The sequence below is a fragment of the Bos grunniens genome, chromosome 6 (genome assembly GCF_055505025.1).
Source record: "Bos grunniens cultivar Pamir isolate PY7600 chromosome 6, Bosgru_T2T1.0, whole genome shotgun sequence".
NCBI lineage: Eukaryota > Metazoa > Chordata > Mammalia > Artiodactyla > Bovidae > Bos > Bos grunniens.
Window position 1 is genome coordinate 111522668 of NC_141170.1, and position 21785 is coordinate 111544452.

General features: G+C 36.5%; 1 protein-coding gene and 1 long non-coding RNA gene across 2 annotated transcripts in view; one reads left to right on the forward strand and one right to left on the reverse strand.

Moving 5' to 3' along the window:
- LOC147371202 (bifunctional heparan sulfate N-deacetylase/N-sulfotransferase 3) overlaps positions 1-17213 on the forward strand; it is a 176133-nt gene extending 158920 nt beyond the window's left edge. The window contains exons 12-13 of the mRNA XM_086407268.1: positions 8759-8861; positions 15057-17213. Coding sequence (XP_086263394.1) covers positions 8759-8861; positions 15057-15176 — 223 coding nt within the window. The 3' untranslated portion in view covers positions 15177-17213. The remainder of the gene's footprint in view (positions 1-8758; positions 8862-15056) is intronic.
- LOC147371203 (uncharacterized) overlaps positions 1-21785 on the reverse strand; it is a 116884-nt gene that overhangs the window by 70109 nt on the left and 24990 nt on the right. The gene's annotated exons all lie outside the window — the stretch shown is intronic.

Here is a 21785-nt window from a genome sequence, read left to right on the forward strand (position 1 = left end):
TTAATAGATGCAAACTATTATATATAGAATGGGTGGACAACAAGGTCCTACTGTATAGCACCGGGAACTATGTCAATGTCCCCGGATAAACCATAATGGAAAAGAATATAAAAAAGAATGTATATGGATGTACAACTGGTCATTTGGCTGTATAGCAGAAATTAACACAACGTTGCAAATCAACTTTCACTTAAGTTCAGTTGCTCAGTTGCTTCCGACTCTTTGAGACCCCATGGACTGTAGCACCCCAGGCTTCCCTGTCCACCACCAACTCCCGGAGCTTGCTCAAACCATGTCTATTGAGTCGGTGATGCCATCCAACCAACTCATCCTCTGTCATCCCCTTCTCCTCCTGCCTTCAATCTTTCCCAGCATCAGGGTCTTTTCCAATAGTTTTTCACATCAGGTGGCCAAAGTATTGGAGCTTCAGCTTCAGCATCAGTCCTTCCAATGAATATTCAGGACTGACTTCCTTTAGGATTGACTGGTTGAATCTCCTTGCAGTCCAAGGGACTCTCAAGAGTCTTCTCCAACACCACAGTTCAAAAGCATCAACTCTTCAGCGCTCGGCTTCCTTTATAGTCCAATTCTCACATCCATACATGACTACTGGAAAAACCGTAGCTTTAACTGGATGGACCTTTGTTAGCAGTGTAATGTCTCTGCTTTTAAAAATGCTGTCTAGGTTGGTCATAGCTTTTCTTCCAAGGAGCAAGCATCTTTTAATTTCACAACTGCAGTCACCATCTGCAGTGATTTGGGAGCCCCCAAAATAAAGTCTTTCACTGTTTCCACCATTTCTCTATTTGCAATGAAATGATGGGACTAGATCCCATAACCTTAGTTTTCTGAATGTTGAGTTTTAAGCCAACTTTTTCATGCTCCTCTTTCACTTTCAGCAAGAGGCGCTTTAGTTCTTCTTCACTTTCTGCCATAAGGGTAGCGTCACCTGCATATCTGAGGTTATTATTATTTCTCCCGGCAATCATGATTCCAGCTTGTACTTCATCCAGTCCAGCATTTCCCATGATGTACTCTGCATATAAGTTAAATAAGCAGGGTGACAATATACAGCCTTGACGTACTCCTTTCCCAATTTGGAAGCAGTCTGTTATTACATGTCCAGTTCTAACTGTTGCTCCTTGACCTGCATACAGATTTCTCAGGAGGCAAGTCAGGTGGTCTGGTATTCCCATCTCTTTCAGAATTTTCCAGTTTGTTGTGATCCACACAGTCAAAGGCTTTGACATAGTCAATGAAGCAGAAGTAAATGTTTTTCTGTAACTCTCTTGCTTTTTTCATGACCCAACGGATGTTGGCAATTTGATCTCTGGTTCCTCTCCTTTTTCTAAATAAGCTTGAACATCTGGACGTTCATGGTTCAAGTACTGTTGAAGCCTGGCTTGGAGAATTTTCAGCATTACTTTGCTAGCATGTGAGATGAGTGGAATTGTGCTGTAGTTTGAACATTCTTTGACATTGCTTTTCTTTGGGACTGGAATGAAAACTGACCTTTTCCAGTCTTGTGGCCACTGCTGAGTTTTCCAAATTTGCTGCCATATTGAGTGCAGCACTTTCACAGCATCATCTGTTAGGATTTAAAATAACTCAACTGGAATTCCATCACCTCCACCTGCTTTGTTTGTAGTGATGCTTCCTAAGGCCTACTTGACTTCACATTCCAGAATGTCTGGCTCTAGGTGAGTGATCATGCCATCATGGTTATCTGGGTCATGATGATCTTTTTTGTATAGTTCTTCTGTGTATTCTTGCCACCTCTTCTTAATATCATCTACTTCTGTTAGGTCCATACCATTTCTGTCCTTTATTGTCCCCATCTTTGCAAGAAATATTCCCTTGGTATCTCTAATTTTCTTGAAGAGATCTCTAGTCTTTCCCATTCTGTTGTTTTACTCTATTTCTTTGCATTGATCACTGAGAAGGCTTTCATATCTCTCCTTGCTATTCTTTGGAACTCTGCATTCAGATGGGTATTCTGCATTCTTTCCTTTTCTCCTTTACTTTTGACTTTGCTTCTTTTCACAGCTATTTGTAAGGCCTCCTCAGACAACTATTTGTCCTTTTGCATTTCTTTTTTTGGGGATGGTCTTGATCACTGATTCCTGTACAATGTCACGAACCTGTATATTACATGAACAGTGGAAGTGAGATTCAAGGGATTAGATCTGATAGACACAGTGCCTGAAGAACTATGGACAGAGGTTTGTGAAATCAACTATACTTCAATTAAATAAATAAATATAAATGTGATATATACATCCAATGGAATACTATTCACTAATTAAAACAGGATAAATTTTTAAATACACTAAAAATAAATAAGTAAAAATAAAAGAATTCCCCTCCAGACACACTGTCACTATGCACAATAAATGTATAATGATAATGATATTCAAATTAAAATCACATCAAAATACCACTAGAATAGCTATAATCCAAAAGACAATACCAAATATTGGCACAAATGTGGAGAAATTGGTAACCTCATATACTTCTGATAGAAATGTACAGCCACTTCAGAAAAGCAGTTTTACAGTTTCGTAAAAATTAAACAAAAGTTTACAAGTAATCCAATGCCATGCCTACGAATCTACCCCAAAAGAAATGAAAACCTTTGTTCACAAAGAATTGTTCACAGCAGCATTATTCATAATAACCAAAAGCTGGAACCAGTCTGGTAAATAGATTTAAGAAAATTTGGCATATCCACACAATTCAGTATTCATTCATGAAAATAACAATGCAATGTAAAGACATTTCAAACAGCCTTGCACCTAAGTATAATCTGAATGTTCCCTGGAATTCACTTGCCCAAGGGTAAGATGAGGGTCACATTTTCATTAACAAAGAGAATGTTACCATTTGGAAGCTGAGTCATTGGAGAATCTTGATTGTCCCTGCCCACAAGTCTCTTCCAGTTATTTCTAGACATCCCCAGGTGATATCAATATTTCACACAAACTTAAGTACCAGTCCATTCTTGTTTTATTCTAAATTTAATTCAACAAAGATTTGTTGAATGACAATATTATGTCATGACTCTGGGAACACAATGATAAAGTCACCTTACCTCCAGGGAGGGGTAAACATGGAGAAACACTAAACAACACTTAATTTTTCTCCAAAACATTCCTAGCCAGTACTGCTTCCCACATGAAATGACTAGCTGCCAGTGCCTACATGGAAAGGTTGTTTCCTTGGTGTTCTACCAGATATTAGTGGTCCTGAGGGACGCTGCTGGTATTATAAAAAGACTGGAATAAGATCTTTCTAACACCATACACAAAAATTAACTCAAAATGGATTAAAGATCTCAACGTAAGAACAGAAATTATAAAACTCCTAGAGGAGATCATAGGCAAAACACTCTCCGACATACATCACAGCAGGATCCTCTATGACCCACCTCCCAGAATATTGGAAATAAAAGCAAAAATAAACAAATGGGATCTAATTAACCTTAAAAGCTTCTGCACAACAAAGGAAACTATTAGCAAGGTGAAAAGACAGCCTTCAGAATGGGAGAAAATAATAGCAAATGAAGCAACGGACAAACAACTAATCTCAAAAATATACAAGCAACTCCTACAGCTCAACTCCAGAAAAATAAATGACCCAATCAAAAAATGGGCCAAAGAACTAAATACACATTTCTCCAAAGAAGACATACAGATGGCTAACAAACACATGAAAGATGCTCAACATCACTCATTATCAGAGAAATGCAAATCAAAACCACTATGAGGTACCATTTCACGCCAGTCAGAATGGCTGCAATCCATAAGTCTACAAGCAATAAATGCTGGAGAGGGTGTGGAGAAAAGGGAACTCTTTTACACTGTTGGTGGGAATGCAAACTAGTACAGCCACTATGGAGAACAGTGTGGAGATTCCTTAAAAAACTGGAAATAGAACTGCCTTATGATCCAGCAATCCCACTGCTGGGCATACACACTGAGGAAACCAGAAGGGAAAGAGCCACGTGTACCCCAATGTTCATCGCAGCACTGTTTATAATAGCCAGGACATGGAAGCAACCTAGATGCCCATCAGCAGATGAATGGATAAGAAAGCTGTGGTACATATACACAATGGAGTATTACTCAGCCATTAAAAAGAATACAATTGAATCAGTTCTAATGAGGTGGATGAAACTGGAACCTATTATACAGAGTGAAGTAAGCCAGAAAGAAAAACAACAATACAGTATACTAATGCATATATATGGAATTTAGAAAGATGGTAACAATAACCCTGTGTACGAGACAGCAAAAGAGACACTGATGTATAGATCAATCTTATGGACTCTGTGGGAGAGGGAGAGGGTGGGGAGATTTGGGAGAATAGCTTTGAAACATGTATAATATCATGTATGAAACGAGTCGCCAGTCCAGGTTCGATGCACAGTAGTGGATGCTTGGGGCTGGTGCACTGGGACGACCCAGAGGGAGGGGAGGGGAGGGAGGAGGGTGGAGGGTTCAGGATGGGGAACGCGGGTATACCTGTGGCAGATTCATTTTGATATTTGGCAAAACTAATACAATATTGTAAAGTTTAAAAATAAAATTTAAAAAAAATTAAAAAAAAAAAAGATCTTTCTCCATCTCTGTCAAGCTTCTTCACTTGGGATCTGAATTGCTTACAAGGTCCTTCATCAGCATCAGTCCCTCACCTTCTCAGGCAACCTGAAAAATAATATGATCTTCCTTCACCTTCCTCTCCTTTTTGTTTCCACTATGATACACTTATACCACTGCCTGTGAACTTATGCATATAGATGTCTGGGCTAGGTGTCAGCTGCACAGACACATATTTTTCTCAGTGAAGTCTAGCATGACAGCTCACTGCATGAGATGTAATCAATTACCAGAAGTGAAAGAAAACCTATTTTTATTTTGATTTTTAATTTTAATACATGTGAAGTTTAATGTTCCTTAAAGAAACATTATATCAGAAGCTGCTCATTTTAATATAAGGTATGTGAATGACCTGGAGAAGGCAATGGCACCCCACTCCAGTACTCTTGCCTGGAAAATCCCATGGACGGAGGAGCCTGGTGGGCTGCAGTCCATGGGGTCGCGAAGAGTCGGACACGACTGTGCGACTTCACTTTCACTTTTCCCTTTCATGCATTGGAGAAGGAAATGGCAACCCACTCCAGTGTTCTTGCCTGGAGAATCCCAGGGATGGAGGAGCCTGGTGGGCTGCCGTCTATGGGGTCACACAGAGTTGGACACGACTGAAGTGACTTAGTAGCAGCAGCAGCATGTGTATGACCCAGGCATGTATCTACAGTTAGGTATATTAACAACAACAACAACAAAAACTTGTAATAATAGCAGGCCTGAATGAGTCAGAGTTCAATTATGGAAATTACTAATGACAAAATGTTAATGAAAAATGCTATATCAATAGCAGACTTTCAGAAATGTTGTATTAAAGCTTCCCAGCTTTCATGTATAGATTATTTCAATCATAGTCCTTATTTTTTAATGATTTACTTTATTGAAGTTAGTTGATTTATTAATGCTCTCCTTTCTTATACCTTTGAGTATGAAACTAATTTTTTCAGTTGCCTTACAGATTCAAACAAGAAAATAAGCAACATGGAGACATATCATGTTGTGTCCTGATCCCACACAATCACTTTTTTAACTTTTTAAATAATTTTTAAAAATTTAATTAGTTGCCAAGGCATGTGGAATCTCCCTGAACCAGGGATCAAACCCATGTGTACCCTGCATTGACATGTGGATTCTTAACCACTGGATCCTCAGGAAGTCCACATAATCACTTTAATAATGACTGAAATGGGCTTTGCACAAGCAGATGTGAGTAATCCTGTAGTGTCTCTAATACCCAAGCAGTGCAGATAGAGAGATATAGGTTTGCCTTCTTCTCACAGATGTGTATTTGGCCTTTGGCATAGAGGGTAAAGCATCTGCCTGCAATGCAAGAGACCTGGGTTCAATCCCTGGGTTGGGAAGCCATAGGGCTATAGTTACAAAGTTTACAAGATTAGCTACAAAGACTACTCTCTAAATCACACATTCAATCCCAATATAATTTTAAATCAGGTCTATTAATGTGTAATTTACATATAATAAAGTTCACCCATTTTAATTGTACAGTTTGATGAATTTTGACAAACATGTATACACCACCACAAAGAGAAAGAAAGAAGTTTTAAGTTTTTTAAAGAAAAAAGTTTTCTCATGCTCTCTTGCAGTCAATCTTTTCCCCTCTTCCACTTCCTCACTTAGCATAATACTTCTGACATTCCTCCATGATGTTATATTATCAGTAATTGGGGTTTTTTATTGTTACATAGTACTCCATTTTATGGATATAGCACAATTTATTTATCATTTTGCCAGTTGATAGACATAAGGTTGTTTCCATTTGGGGACTACTGTGAACAAAGCTACTATGAACATTTGTGTATAGATCTTTGTATGGACATATATTTTCATTTCTTTTTGGGTAAATACTTAGAAATGGGATTAGTGGGTTGTAAAGTAATTACATATTCAACTTTATAAGAAATTTTCCAAAGTGGCTGTAATATCTTTAAATTTCTCTAACAAAGTTTAGCAGTTCTAGCTGTTCCACATCTTTGTCAGTGCTTGGTATTGGCCTTTTTAAATTAAGTCATTCTAGTATCTAGTGATATTTCATTTGTGATTTTTAATTTGCATTTTCTTAATGACTAACAATATTGAGCAAACTTGCATTTGTTTATTGATCATCTATGTTTTTTTGATGAAGTGTCTATTCCAATCTTTTATTTCAGTTTTTACTGATAATGTCATTTTTATTGAGTTCAGTTGTGTATTCTGAATATAAGGCCTTTATTAGATATACATTTTATAAATATTTTTGCCCAACCTGTGGTTTATCCTTTCATTTTCTTGAGTATTTTAGAAAAGCAAAATTTTAAATTTTGATGTATTCAAAATTATCATTATTCTTTTACCATTCTTCCTAAGAAATCTTTGCCTAAACAAAGGTACAAAAATTTTATATGTGTTTTTCCCTATGTTTACTTCCAGAATTCTTGTAGTTTAGCTCTTAGATTTAGATTTTATAACCCATTTCAAGTTAATTTTCATATACAGTGTGAGATTAGGATTGATATTCATATTTTCCATATAGATATCCAATTTTTCCAGTTCCATTTGCTTAAAAGACTGTTTCTAGATTCTATTTTGTTCACTGATCCATTGGTTCCAGTACTACATAGGCTTTATTATTGTGGCATTATAGTAAATCTTGAAATAAAATACTATGAGATCTCCAGCTTTGATCTCCTCTTTCAAATTGTTTTGGCTTGTTTAAAACAAATTGTTAGCTTTTATTTCCATATACATTTTATAATCATCTTTTTAATTTCCACCCAAAAAAGTCCACTGGAATTTTGATTGAACTCACATTGAATCTCTAGATAAATCTGGAGATAATTGATATTTTTAAAAATATTTAGTCTTCTGATCTGTGAATATGGTACAGCTTTTCTTTTGTTTGTGTCTTCTGTAATTTCTCTTAACATATGTTGTCAGTGCACAGATCTTGCACATATTTTGTGTTAAATTTATCCCTAGGTATTTCATGTTTTATGCTAAATTAAATGTGTTTTTATTTTGATTTCCAGTTGTTCACTGTTAACACTATAATTTTAAGAAAGAGCTAGATACAGCATTCTGAGTGGTCCTAAATGATAATAATTTCTAATGAAGAAGAAATTATAGCAATAGAATCACTGAATAACTAAAGCAAGTGAAAGAATCATGAATACTGTTAGCAGTCACTTTTATAGTCAAGCATGGAAATTACTATATATTCATAATGAATGATAATACAAAACATAACCAGAGACCAGTAAAGAAGAAAAGGCCCTGGACCTGGAGTCAGGAGGCCCAGACTTGAGTTGTCACCTGCATACTTAAAAAGTACATAGTCCAAGATAGATAAACCTCGATGAACATTTCCTTCTTTCTCATTTTTTATTCAACTAACAGTTGGTGAGTGTTCACAAAGAGCCAAACACTAAGCTAAGTGCCACTAAATGGGACAAATGCTATACTCCATATCATTAAGGAGTTATAAGGAAAGCTCAAATGAAAAAGAGTTGTATGAAATATCTTAGTATACTAAAATATAATGTGCTTCTATGATTTTTATTATAATTATACCATAAAATCTTCATTTATAAGTGTTATTACTTTAATACAGAGCTCATACCAAAATAAGAAAGTGTCTCTGGAAAAAAAAATTAAATGGATTATAGCTAGATAATTCTAAAAGTAATCACTCCATGACACACCCAAACCCTATCTCTTCTATTAACCTGTAATCAAATGATAAAAGTACTATGTAAACCCACAGATATGGATGAAGCCTGATGTGTCATTTTTAAACCCTGCAAAAGGAAAGAATGGGCTTGAAACTTATAAAACTTTTCTTTCCAGATGAAGGAGGTAGGCTTATTAATTTCTATTAATAGGAGACCTTCTGCTGACAGTTTTTCTATTAGAAATCTGGCAAACTCACAGAGATGACAGATGGACTGAGAATTCAGAAGTATGCCAAAAGACTTTATGTAAAGTGATGTAGTCAAAAAATATGCCAGTTTCCTCAGTATAGATTAATATCCAAACTAAAATATCCCATGTTTTTGGTCAGCATATTATATTAGTTGCTCAAAAACTACTATTTTGCTCTTTGTATCTTTTTTAAGGTTTGATTCTCATAAAGGTTTCTGGTGTCAATTACTGGAAGAAGGTAAAACAAAATGCCTTGGAAAGAGCAAAGGAAGAAAATACCCTCCAATGGATCCTGATGTAAGTATAGAGCTTAAAAATACAAATAAATAAGCAAAATGATACATAAAAATATATCTGTTTTATTAGAAAAATGATTAAAATAAAAAATTCACTTTCTAAAAATAAAAAGCAACATTTGGATTGGATGCATCCTGCTTGCTTCTTTTGATTTTTCCAGTGATATATTACCTGTCATGAGAAAATAAAGGCCAACAATAGAATTTGCCATTTGGAATCAGAACAAAGAAGGCAACATCTCATTCCAAAAAGAGATACATTCACAGAAATTTTAGCACTAAAAATATTAACTGAAACCAGGGCAGGAAATATATCAACTGGAAATTAAAAATAGGACCAAAGATTTTATTTTCACTAAGTCACTCTGCAGTGGTAAATGTGGCCTGCATAATAATATTAACTACCGGTATACTAAGTTTTGAACTCCTAATATGATAATAAGATTAAAAAATTAATATATTTCCCAAATATGTAACATACTAGCAGATAATTTAGGCTCTGGAGAATGGAGACACCCAAAGTTTGCCATAGACATGTAGCATGTCACGTTTGTTCTGTTCCAAATGGTGCCATGGCCATGGTGGCCACTTAAAGCTACAGTTTTCCCACTTTGTTGGCCCTATATTTCCACTTTAAAGCTTACTACACATATGTTAAAATTTATTAGTACTTTGATTTCATAATCAGTCCAGTTAATGTGCAGTTTGGACATAAGAATGCAAGTAGATTGATTTTATTAAAAAAAATAACTAACTCAAAAATTAAAACATTTGAGACTGTTTTCCCACAACGTTTAATATATTGTGGTAACTAAGAATCCTACAGTGGTCTGAGAATCCTAACGTGGTCTGAACTTATCTCAATCCTTTTTAATTCTTGAAGACTTTCAGGACCATTTTTTTTTTTATTATTCCAATCTGATAGAGACAGAGCTTTGTCCTCACTAAACTCATAATTAAATTCTACCTAAAAGACATTCTGGGGGTTCTTTTGATAAACAAAGGGTACTCTCAGAGCTACAGTTTTCTTTGGTGGATTATTAAAATATACCTTCAGTGCACTATGAAAACAGCACACATTAATAAATATTCAAGGGTGATTTCCATAGCATTTCAAGACGGCAATATAAAATGTTTCATTTTCATGTATGTCAAAGCTATTTCTCTGTATATTCATTGAAACTAAAACATTTAAGACACTGTAGAACATCTTTCTTAGCATTTTATTTTACTCCCATCAAACATATACTGAGACATGATATTAAATTCATGGTAGAGAAAGATTAAAAATCTAAAACTTTTCAGGATATCACTAGTTCCATACTTCTCAATAAGGTTTCTATGTAATACATTCCTAAGATGTTTTTTCTCAAACACCTCTGACATCAGATATGTGGGTTTTTCCATACCAAGCAATTCTGTAATTTTCTGCAGATACCAGGTAGGTGTCCTATAATTTAATCCAATTCTGACACCAACTACCCAGGGTTAAGTACAGTCTCCTCAGATTAAGGGCTCAGTTCCACAAAACTGCCAGGTTATTCACACATCTGTCCAACTTGGCTACAAATCAGGGTTCCCAAGAATTCCTCCCCAGGTTTTATAATTTGATGTAATGACTCACATGCCCCAGAAATACTTTACTTCCTATTATTATAAATGGAGAGGTACACAGGACAAGGTCCATAAGGGTCCTGAGCACCAGAGCTTCTCCTCTAGCAACCAGCCCCCGTCTGAAGCTATCTAGGGACCCATACGAGTCACTTCATTAGCATAAACTTGGGCAAAGTTTAAAGGAACTTACTGTACATAACAAAAGACACTCTTTTCACCCCTGTAACTCAGGAAATTACAAGGGTCTTAGGAGCTCTCTGCCGGAACCAGAGTCATTATTTGAGGGAGTAGGGTGGCTGACTTCATACAGAAATGCCCAGACAGGAGGCGAGAGAAAGGCATCTTTCCTGGAGGTAATGAAAACACAAATGCGTAGAACAGATTCGAGTAGGCAGTACTGTCACCACACTGCTTGCTTCTCCTTCTACTACAGAAAACACACCAGTACCCTTCCCCACAAGTATCACCGAAACATCACAGGATACATTTGATCCTGGAAATTACGATCTGGCGGATTATTAGGCTTCCACTTTGGCTTTGTTTATCAAAATATATTATAGGAAAGGAATAAAAGCTGACAGTTTGAATGAACCACTGAGTCAATTACCTCTCCAAATCAAAAGCACTTGATAGTTTCTTTAATAATAGTCCAATAAACAACCTGTTACTGGATTTATTATATGATTTCTTCTTTGATCATGTTTTATATTATATAAGTATACATTATTATTCCTTTTATTACATTAATTTCCTGTGGGTTTGCATGGAATGGACTATATTGGCATACATTAGCATATATTCTATCTGATTTGCCATCTAAAATAGTACCCTTTCTGAACAATCATCAGATAACAGTGTATGTAAATTCTGCATATCACTGAATTCTGTCCTAGTAATTCGTGGCCTGAACATATTAGACTCTCAAATAGGACATGTTGTACTTTACAAATCTCTTATCAGTTATCTTGCCATAGGAGGGAGCAGAAGAAGAAGGGGTACTTGATTATGGGGACCAACATACTCACTTAATAGGGCACAGGACAAGGGTTTGGCTGCTAATACAGGCTGTCAGGTTTGAAAATAATGCCAAAAAAGCCAATACATTGAGATGTAGTTGAGATAATCCTCCATATCAGGAGGTACGATACTGATATGAAACCCCAAGGGAATGTAGGAAGAATGTGGATCTCAGGAGGTTCAATTCTAAAGTTAGTTGAGATGCTGGAGAATCCTTTGTCACATGAGAAATACTGGGGAGCAAGCTGGCAGGATGTAGGCAGTCCCAGGCTGCTGTTGCCCCAGGGCTTCCTTCATAAAGAGGAGCAATGCAAAGGGAGATGTTAGGAGAGAATGGTGGGGAAGCCTCTACACAAAGGCCTCGGGCTCAGCCCTGGATTCCAGGTCTGGCTGGCAGCAGAGGAGGCACAGAATGATCAGACCCCCAGACAGAGGATCTGGGAATATGTTTTGTCTCCACCTTTCTCTGGCCAGGGTACACTAGCTGGGCCTGTCGGTGGTTTTAGAGCTGATGACTGAGGAGACCCAAAACAGAGAAAAGCAGGGAGATTGACACATGAGCCACACAAAGGTTTGGGTTCTCCCTTGATGGCAGTGATGGTTACAGTACAGCACAAATGTTCAGTCTTGTTCCAGTGATCATAATTCCTGCAAAAACCACTATGTTACATTGAAGTTATCAACATAAAATGACATGTTTTTCGATGGCATTTAAGATGGGGTACCAGATATGATATTTTAAGAGAACAGCAGAATAAGATAAGATTAATTTAAAATTAATCTTTTAAAGATTCAAATGAACAGAAACCCTCAGAATAGTAAAGTGGAGAGGTACAGATGAAGATCCAGAAACCCACCCTCCATGACATTCCCAACCACAGTCATTTGAACTCTATATAAACCCCACTAAACACCACCTTACAACACAGCACTTTCCATTTCTTACAATTTCAATTATTAAAATATTTTCCTTTATTAAAGGGAAATCTACATCCTTGTAAATCAGGGTGGTTTTCAAGGCATTCCTTTCCTTCCTTGGGTCAAATAGTGCAAATATATCAGGTTATGGGTTTACCTGATTTACCTGCTGTATTTTTAAGGTTTACCACAGTACTGTTTTAACAGTGAGTATTTTGTGTATGCTTTAAAAGTGCTCTTAAGAAAATATCATCTTCAAATTCTACATGTAAATTAATGATGACAAAAGAGTGTTTTATTTTATAGATTTATCAAGCCAACTCTTGCTCCAAAGCCAGAACGGTTTTAATAGAGCATAATACTGGAACCAATCAGTTGTTACAGCTATATTTCTAAACTCAATCTAGCTCTTTGAACATTTAATTCTGCACAAATAAACCACATGTTTAATACAAAAGCCTTTTCCCTAGTGAAAACATTTATGTGTTTGGACTGTGTATTTTGATGAACAGAGTCACTACGTTTTGTTGTTCAGCCACTAAGTCATATCTGACTCTTTGTAACTCCATAGACTGCAGCACACCCCAGTCCTCTGTCCTCCACTATCTCCTGGAGTTTGCTCAAATTCATGTCCATTGAGTCAGTGAAAATATCCAACCATCTTATCCTCTGCCACTCCCTTCTACTTTTGCCTTCAATTCTTCTCAGCATCAGGGTCTTTATCAATGAGTCAGCTCTTTTGCATCAGGTGGCCAAAGTAGTGGAGCTTCAGCTTCAGCATCAGTCCTTCCAGTGAATATTCAGGGGTTGATTTCCTTTAGGATTGACTGGTTTAATCTCCTTGCTGTCCAAGGGACTCTCAAGAGTATTTTCTGGCACTACAGTTCAAAAGCTTCACTTCTTCAGCACTCAGCTTTCTTTATGGTCCAACTCTCACATCCATACATGACTACTGGAAAAACCATAGCTTTGACTAGACGGACCTTCCAGATGTTTTTTCTAGAACTCACTTGCTTTCTCCGTGATCCGGCAAATGTTGGCAATTTGATCTCTGGTTCCTCTGCTTTTTCTAAATCCAGTTTGTACATCTGGAAGTTCTCAATTCACGTACTGCTGAAGCCTAGCTTGAAGGACTTTGAGCATAACCTTAGTAACATGTGAAATGAGGATAACTGTACAGTAGTTTGAACATTCTTTGGCATTGCCTTCCTTTGGGATTGGAATGAAAACTGACCTTGTCCAGTGGCTACTGCTGAGTTTTCCAAATTTGCTGACATGTTGAGTGCAGCACTTTAACAGCATCATCTTTTAGGATTTGAAATAACTCAGCTGAAATTCCATCACTTCCACTAGCTTTGTTCATAGTAGTGCTTCCTAAGGTCCACCTGACTTCACATTCCAGGACGTCCAGCTCTAGGTGAGTGACCACATCATCGTGGTTATCTGGGTCATTAAGAACTTTCTTGTATAGTTCTGTGTATTCCTGCCACTTCTTCTTAATCTCTCTCCTTAAGTCCTTACCGTTTCTGTCCTTTATCATGCCCGTCCTGGCATGAAATGTTCCCTTGAGATCTCCAATTTTCTTGATGATATCACTAGTCTTCCCCATCCTATTGTTTTCCTCTATTTCCTCTATTTAACAAGACCTTCTTATCTCTCCTTGCTCTTCTCTGGAACTCTGCATTCAGATGGGTATATCATTCCCTTTCTCCCTTGCCTTTCACTTCTATTCTTTCCTCAGCTATTTGTAAAGCCTCCTCAAACAACCACTTCAGCTTCTTGCATTTCTTTTTCATTAGGATGGTTTTGGTCACTGCCTTGGGTACAATATTACAAACTTCCATCCGTAGTTCTTCAGGCACTGTGTCTACCAGATCTAATCCCCTGAATATATTTGTTACTTCCACTATATAATCATAAGGGATTTGATTAGGATCAAAGCTGAATGGGCTAATGGTTTTCCCTACTTTCTTCAGTTTAAGCATGAATTTTGCAATAAGGAGCTCATGATCTGAGCCACAGTCAGCTCCAGGTCTTGTTTTTGCTAACTGAATAGAGCTTCTCCATCTTTGGCTGCAAGGAACATAGTCAGTATGATTTCATCACCATCTGGTGATGTCCATATGTAGAGTCATCTTTTGAGTTATTGGAAATGCTATAACTAACATGTTCTCTTGACAGAACTCTGTTAGGTTTTGCCCTGTTTCATTTTGTACTTCAAGGCCAAACTTGCCTGTTATTCTGGGTATCTCTTGACGTCCTACTTTTGCATTTCAGTCCCCTGTGATGAAAAGGACATCTTTTTGGGGTGCTAGTTCTAGAAGGTGTAATAGGTTTTCATAGAACCAGTCAACTTCAGCTTCTTTGGCATCAGTGGTTGGGGCATAGACTTGGATTACTATGATACTGAATGATTTGCCTTGGAAACGAACCAAGATCATTCTTTCATTTTTGAGGCTGCACACAAGTATTGTATTTTGGATTCTTTTGTTGACTATCTGGTGCTAAATAAATAGTCTGCATGCTTAAAATCAATTTTAAGCCACTGTGTAAATATCTACAGATATAAATAAACATCATCAAAGTATATGAAGTATACTCCAACAAATAAAATTGAATGTCCTTGTATCTCCTCCTCCCACCTCAGAGCAGAGCATTTCTATCCAGCTACTATCGTGACCACAACGTGGAACTCTCCAAGCTGCTGCACAGACTGGGACAGCCTCTGCCATCTTGGCTGAGGCAGGAGCTGCAGAAAGTGAGATAGCACTGTGAGGAAGCGCGAGAATGCATCTCTGTGGAATGCTCACCTCTCCCAGAGCTTCCAGGAGCTACCAAAAGGTGGTTTAAAAATATACCTCTTCAAATGAGAAAAGAAAAACAAAGGTCTTTCCATGTGCTGGCACGTGGATGATTAGAAACAAAACTAAACTAAACTAAAAGTATTTGTTACAAGCCTTGAGGCCTATAGCCTTTCTCTTAACCCATATCTGAGCCTGTGGGGTTATTGGAGACTACTGTGCACTCATGTGTTAATCAATAGCAACCAATATAAATATCAAATACCAATGCAGAACTGTTCCATTTCGTAGTAATATTTACACTTTTATATATCAACTAAGATTATGTCTCTGTAGACTTTTAGGCTGCTGTTTGCCTGTAGAATGTTTTCTTATTCTTTGATTCTATAAAATGTCCTACAAAACAAAAAGTAAACATCACAATGTAGCATAAAGCGCCAGAGGCCTAATGCCCATGAAAACTGCTTGCAAAAATATAAAATCCACTGAAGTATTTAGAAAGAATTATAATTTACAATTTGTCCTAGATCAGAGAATGGTAAAGTTATATCTGAGCTTTATCTGCATCGAAAAAAAAAAGATAAGTGTTATAGAAGGAAAAAAGTGATTTTTCATCCACATAGTCTAGTGCATTTCTGTAAAAGTTTCCAATGTTTCTATCATTACATAATTATTATTCTGAAAGGTATGTTGTACCAGATATTGGATGGGAAATAGAAACACACTGAGTATACCAAAACAGTAAGAAGCAATATAAAGTGTCTGCTAAATCCTCTAAAAGCGAGAAATTGTAGGGGTCTGAAGATATCTGATTGACAACTTATGTCCCTTTGCTGTGAGCTGCAGATCAACTCGAGTAGTTCTCACTGGTTCTACAGAAATGTTTGCTCAGAATCTGAGGTCTATGTCATCTCCAGAAACAGACTGACTTTTTAATGTAAACAACTTTTTCTTAATGCTCCCAAGGGAAAAAACCTATTAACTGAAATCTAAGGACAGTTTCTCCAGATGATATGTTGGGTTATTTACGTTTAAATACAGAAAAATTACATTTTTTCAGATAATTCAAAATGAAATTGTATAATGCAGAGATCTGTGACAAAAAACAAATTAATGTAGGATTTTTAATCTCAGATTTGCAATGGTACAAGACAGAAAAAGATAATCAAAGCCCAGTGCCATTTTTTTAGAACATTTTATACATCACTTTCATGAAAGACAATAGAACACAGTTAAATTTATGGGTTATCTACTAAATTAAATGGGGAAAGTACCAAGATGAGCCAGGCATGGTTCTTAAAATATATTTTACACTTAAATTTTTAATGATTATATGATTAATAAAGTATTCCAAAAAGAAAAGAATGTCATGCTGATTTTCCTGTGCTTATATTTAGTTTTTAAATATACTATACACATAAGAAATTTAAGTAGTAAATAAATTCCTTGCTATAACTTTATAAGCTTTTATGAATGTTAATCAAAAGTATGATTAGAAAAAAAATTATGCCCAGTTTCATTATAATATGAAACTATTATGGCCATTATAATATGTGAAATTGAACTCTATCAACTGTTCACTAATTAGAAAACAAATTTTGAGATACTTTCACTAACTATTCATTTCTAAAATTGTATTATATTAATTAAATGTTTTAAAGTTTTGTATACCCAAATGATAAGCCAATTTTTAAACAAACAAGCTATTAGCAGAAAGAATTAGACAAAGAACCAGATTTTAAGATCCCTGACAGTAAAAGCAAAATCAAAGTCATTTGGACAAAGATGGTAAAGTCAGTCTTCATGCTTACCGCTACCTTTTACGAACAGCACATACCTAACATACTAGAAAATGAATATACTCTTTAATCGTCATTATTTTAAGAAAATTAGCTTAAGAGGGTCAAACATAGTGAGAACAGGCCCCAGGAGTTAAATACGGTATTGTGTTTTCATTTTGACAACACTTCTACTGATTTAAAAAAAAGAAAGGAAAAGAAAAACAATGCATTTACGCTCCAAGGATGAGATGTGCATTTAAACTTCTAAACAAAGCTCCTAATGGTGTAATTCTGTCTGGGTAAACTGAGTCAACTAAACAGCTTACCCTTTAAGAAATGTCAAAAACACACTGGATGCTTGTGGGATGAAAGGAGAAATTTACTCATTCATAATATAGATATTATGCTACCTAGAGCAGCAAACCTTTGAAAGAAATTTTGATCACTCAGTGTATCTGGAAGACAACTCAAAATCTAGGGGACATGCACACTTACTACATTGGATGCTCTGGGTGGTTGTCATGTTCTTCTGAAAGTAACATAAATACAGATGGGGAAAGAAACAGATAATGTGATTTCAAACTAGCTTTGTATGGCATTCTTTTTTCATTGCTTAAAATATGAAACTTCCTCAGGAAGAAATGAAATGGTTATTTCAGTGTTTATAGCTATAATATTCTTGTCATTCACATTGAATGAAAATTAATGGAAACATTTTTTTTTCTGAGTTTTTTAAAATAAAAAAACTGGATATAATTCTGATAGTAGCATGGTACCTCATATGTACAACAATAAACTGTGATAAGAAAAGAGTTTGAGCCTGGTGATTTTAGGTAACAAAAAGGCATTTGTTTGATAGTTGGTGTTTGCCTGTGACCAAGTGGGAGGTGGTCATAGAACATAGATACCACTAATACAATTCAAAATGGAGAGATGCATGGAAAACTTCCCAGGAAGACATGAGTTTTATTTTTAATGATATAACCTTAAACAGATCTTCTAATAAATATTAGTTAGTTTTTGTTTAGTTCTAGTAGATATAAAACATTTCCTAGGGTCACTCATGAGACCAGAAAGTGAGAAGGGCACACAGCTGTTACTTAACAGACTTGAAAACCTGAAGTATTAGCATCTCTTACTCCTAGTGCTCTGCTCTGCTCCCCACAAATCAGCTGCTTTCTTTAGAGCTTTATATGGAGAATCCCAGGGACGGGGGAGTCTGGCGGGAGAGTCGGACACGACTGAAGCGACTTAGCAGCAGCAGCAGCAGCAGCTAGTCTCTCTCTAATCGCCAGTCCAGGTTCGATGCAGGATACAGGATGCTTGGGGTTGGTGCACTGGGATGACCCAGAGGGATGGTATGGGGAGGGAGGTGGGAGGGGGGTTCAGGATGGGGAACAAGTATATACCCATGGTGGATTCATGTTGATGTGTGGCAAAACCAATACAATATTGTAAAGTAAGTTACCTCCAATTAAAATAAATAAATTTATTTAAAAAATTAGCAAAACAGACCGTCTCTGCAAAAAAAAAAAAAAGGAGGGGATCAGGAGAGTTAGACATGTATCTACATTTTCCACAAAACTTTATTTTCTCTATTCCAGTCACTTTCCTTGCTAAACATCAGGCTTTCCCATGTTGCAGCCCACCCTGTCATCATACACCAGTTGATTCTTCATACGATTATCTCCCAGACACACAGTTCTCCAGTCTACGATACACCTGACCCCCAATTTTCTATGTGTGTCATCCTATATTCTATTTACTCTGAGACCAACTGCTGAGTGGTTAATAAACCAACCCCATCAATGTTAGTGGCTTATAATGACTTACAATATTTTACTTTCAAGAGATAGCAGCACTGCATTTTCCAGGAGATGTGTTTAAGGCTCACTGATGAGGAGGCACCAAACAGTTCAAATATTTCAGAAGGAAGGGATTTCTCTATTTTCAAATTATTCTCTATTCTGAGTTCTATTCTGCCAAAACTGACACTGCGTGGTTACCACCTACAGCATGGCTACTGCCTTCATCCTGCCCACCCCACCCCACGCACACACACACCCATCCCCAAATAGTTAGGAGTCATGGAAAGAGCAATGAATCCCTGTGGTGGATAAGAAATTATTTGTGTTGGCTTGACATGTTTAACTTCTTTTCACTTTACCTAAAAGCAAACTAAATTTTATAAGGTCAAGCCATTAATTTATGCTTTGAGGATAAGAGCTAAAGACACAATGTGTCATTGATTCCATTCCCAGAAAAACCTAGAATTTACTTTGAGTGAGCCTTTCACCTGTGGCCAATGGTAGCTAAGAGAATTTAAGGGCCATTTCTCCCCATCCAGTGCTACTACAAGTTCCTGCTATTTTGTCCTCAATTTATTGTCTACACAGTTCTCTATATATTCAATTTCTTAACAAAAGTCACAAAAATGTATTCATTTATTTATTAGCAGGTGAAATTTATTCTTGCCCTCCACTTCCACCTTCTCCCTTTAATCCTGTACTTATCTTACTCATTGAGTTTCTATCATTTCTCAGTCTATTCCCGAAAGTTATAGACACAAAGATTAATAGATCACTAAAATTGGAACCTGCTATATTTTCACTATCCCCTTTTTAGAAAAAGAAGAATCATGGATAGTGTCAGTGTTTAAAAAAGACATCCACTAGCCAGATTCAGGTCAAATATTTTATTTGCCTATCAATTCCTTCCACAGAAGTTAAAGCAAATTTCACAAATTAAATACTCACAGTATAAAGTCTCCAAGATATTGCTAGGAAGAATGTATTTACCCACACTTTTTCATATAGAAAACAGAATTAAACTGAATGAAATGTGAAACATTTCCAAAGCACCCAGGATCTGTGACAAATCTTACATAAAACCGTCTATATCAAGCTGTTTCTTGGTTATGAGGGAATAAATTAGGTGTAGGAAATGCCTGCTGTCTGCATTTCTGATGCCAAAATGCTCTTCTTCAAATCAGTAAGTGAAATGGAAGGCAGATCTTGCTCTTAAATATTATGCATAATTTATACAGTTGGACCAGAAAGATTGGTCTTCTTTTCTCTATTTGGTAAATACTATTCTCAATCTGAATTTTTCAGTTTCAACCAGTTTAAACAGAAATGCAAGCTCAAAATGCGATATACTCTTAGGGCTACAGTGTATTTTTTTAGAACTTAATTTATGTCTTTCAAAGTAAACAAAACTTTTAAAAACCCACAAAACACATACTATCAAAAACAAAGGGTCTGCTTTACAGACATATAAATAAATTGACAAATTTAAAAGAAGTTAAAGACTCTAATTTTAAAAACAATAAAAAGCTATGAAAATGTAATACTGACCAATTTTCATTCCCACCTGGGACCAACTTGATGAAACCATGTTGCTTCTATCCCCAATTAAGGATACCCTAAGTACAACTGGAATCACAGACAGAATCGACTGGACTAATATAGATGTTGGCCCTGATATCGGTTCTTAACCAAAACAACACTGAGTCAGTCAGTTTTCCTTTAGGGCCTCAATTTCCCCATCCTTCAGTGGAAGAAGCCAAATGAGATTGTTGGTACCAGCTCCTTCCCTTGTTCCATTTTATCACCATTTATTATGACATGTGGCTCTCTCTGTCTCTCACATTCTGCTACAGGCAGGAGCCACAAATTATCTAGGTGGGAAAGCTGGAGGCAGGAGTGGGGTCTGAGTATTTCAATCCCTCCTCCCTCACTTCTGTTTGGAGAATACTCTGGTCTGCTTTTGGCCTGTGGTAAGTTCAGCAGAAATCTAGTTTTAAATACATTATTTAAGGCCACAAACATAACCAAAGGAACAAAAAACAAAATATAAATACACACTTTAAAAAAATAGGAAGATGCCCAAGACGGTAAATGAGTTAAACATTTACACACATCAAAGAATAAGGGTCTAAATGAGCCAAACCTCTCGTCCTTCATGTGTGAACCTACAAAGGATGCTTCAAGTTGACAAACCAAGATGATAAGGTGAATGATAGTTGGTATTATGGAGGCAATCAACACAACTCAGATATGAATGGTTACTTACCCTTGATAAATGGGGCTGGAGTGCAGGACCAGGGAGAGGCATTTGAGTTTTCATTTCCAAGTGCATGTACTACTTAGTACCAATAGTAACAGAAATAATCTATCAGTTTTTAAAAAATAAGTATAAATATTCAGGCCCAACAGTAATTGGCAACTGATTTTAGCATCAGCTGGTGGATGTTATCCAGGAGACTAACTGGTAGGCAAGACCTCTGTGGCGATACAGAGCCTTACTTAGTGCTTACATGGCTCTCAAAGCAGAGTCTGTGGTCCCCCGGCAGACCCAAGTCCTTTTCAGGGAATCTGCATGGTCAGAACTATTTTCATAATAATACCAGCTTATCATATTCCCTTGTCATTGTGCTGATATTTTCACTGTTTTTGCAAGAATAATGGGTCAAACTGCTGGTGCTTTAACAGAAGTCTCCTGGTCACTGTACTCCCCACCATCACACACTCATTTACAAAGTCAGCTTCAGTTAAGAAAACACGCAACAAGGCAGTAAGAATTATTAATACCATTCAGTTTCATCCCCTCAATACCTATCTTTTTAATATTTCTCTGTTCAAAATGTGACACATACCTGGAGTACCTCCACCATACACTGAAGTAGATAGCTGTCTCAAGGAAAAGCACCTGAGCAATTATTTGAGTTGCAAATTGAACTTCTTTTTTAATTTATTTAATCTGACAAAAACTACTCGCCTCACTCATAGAACA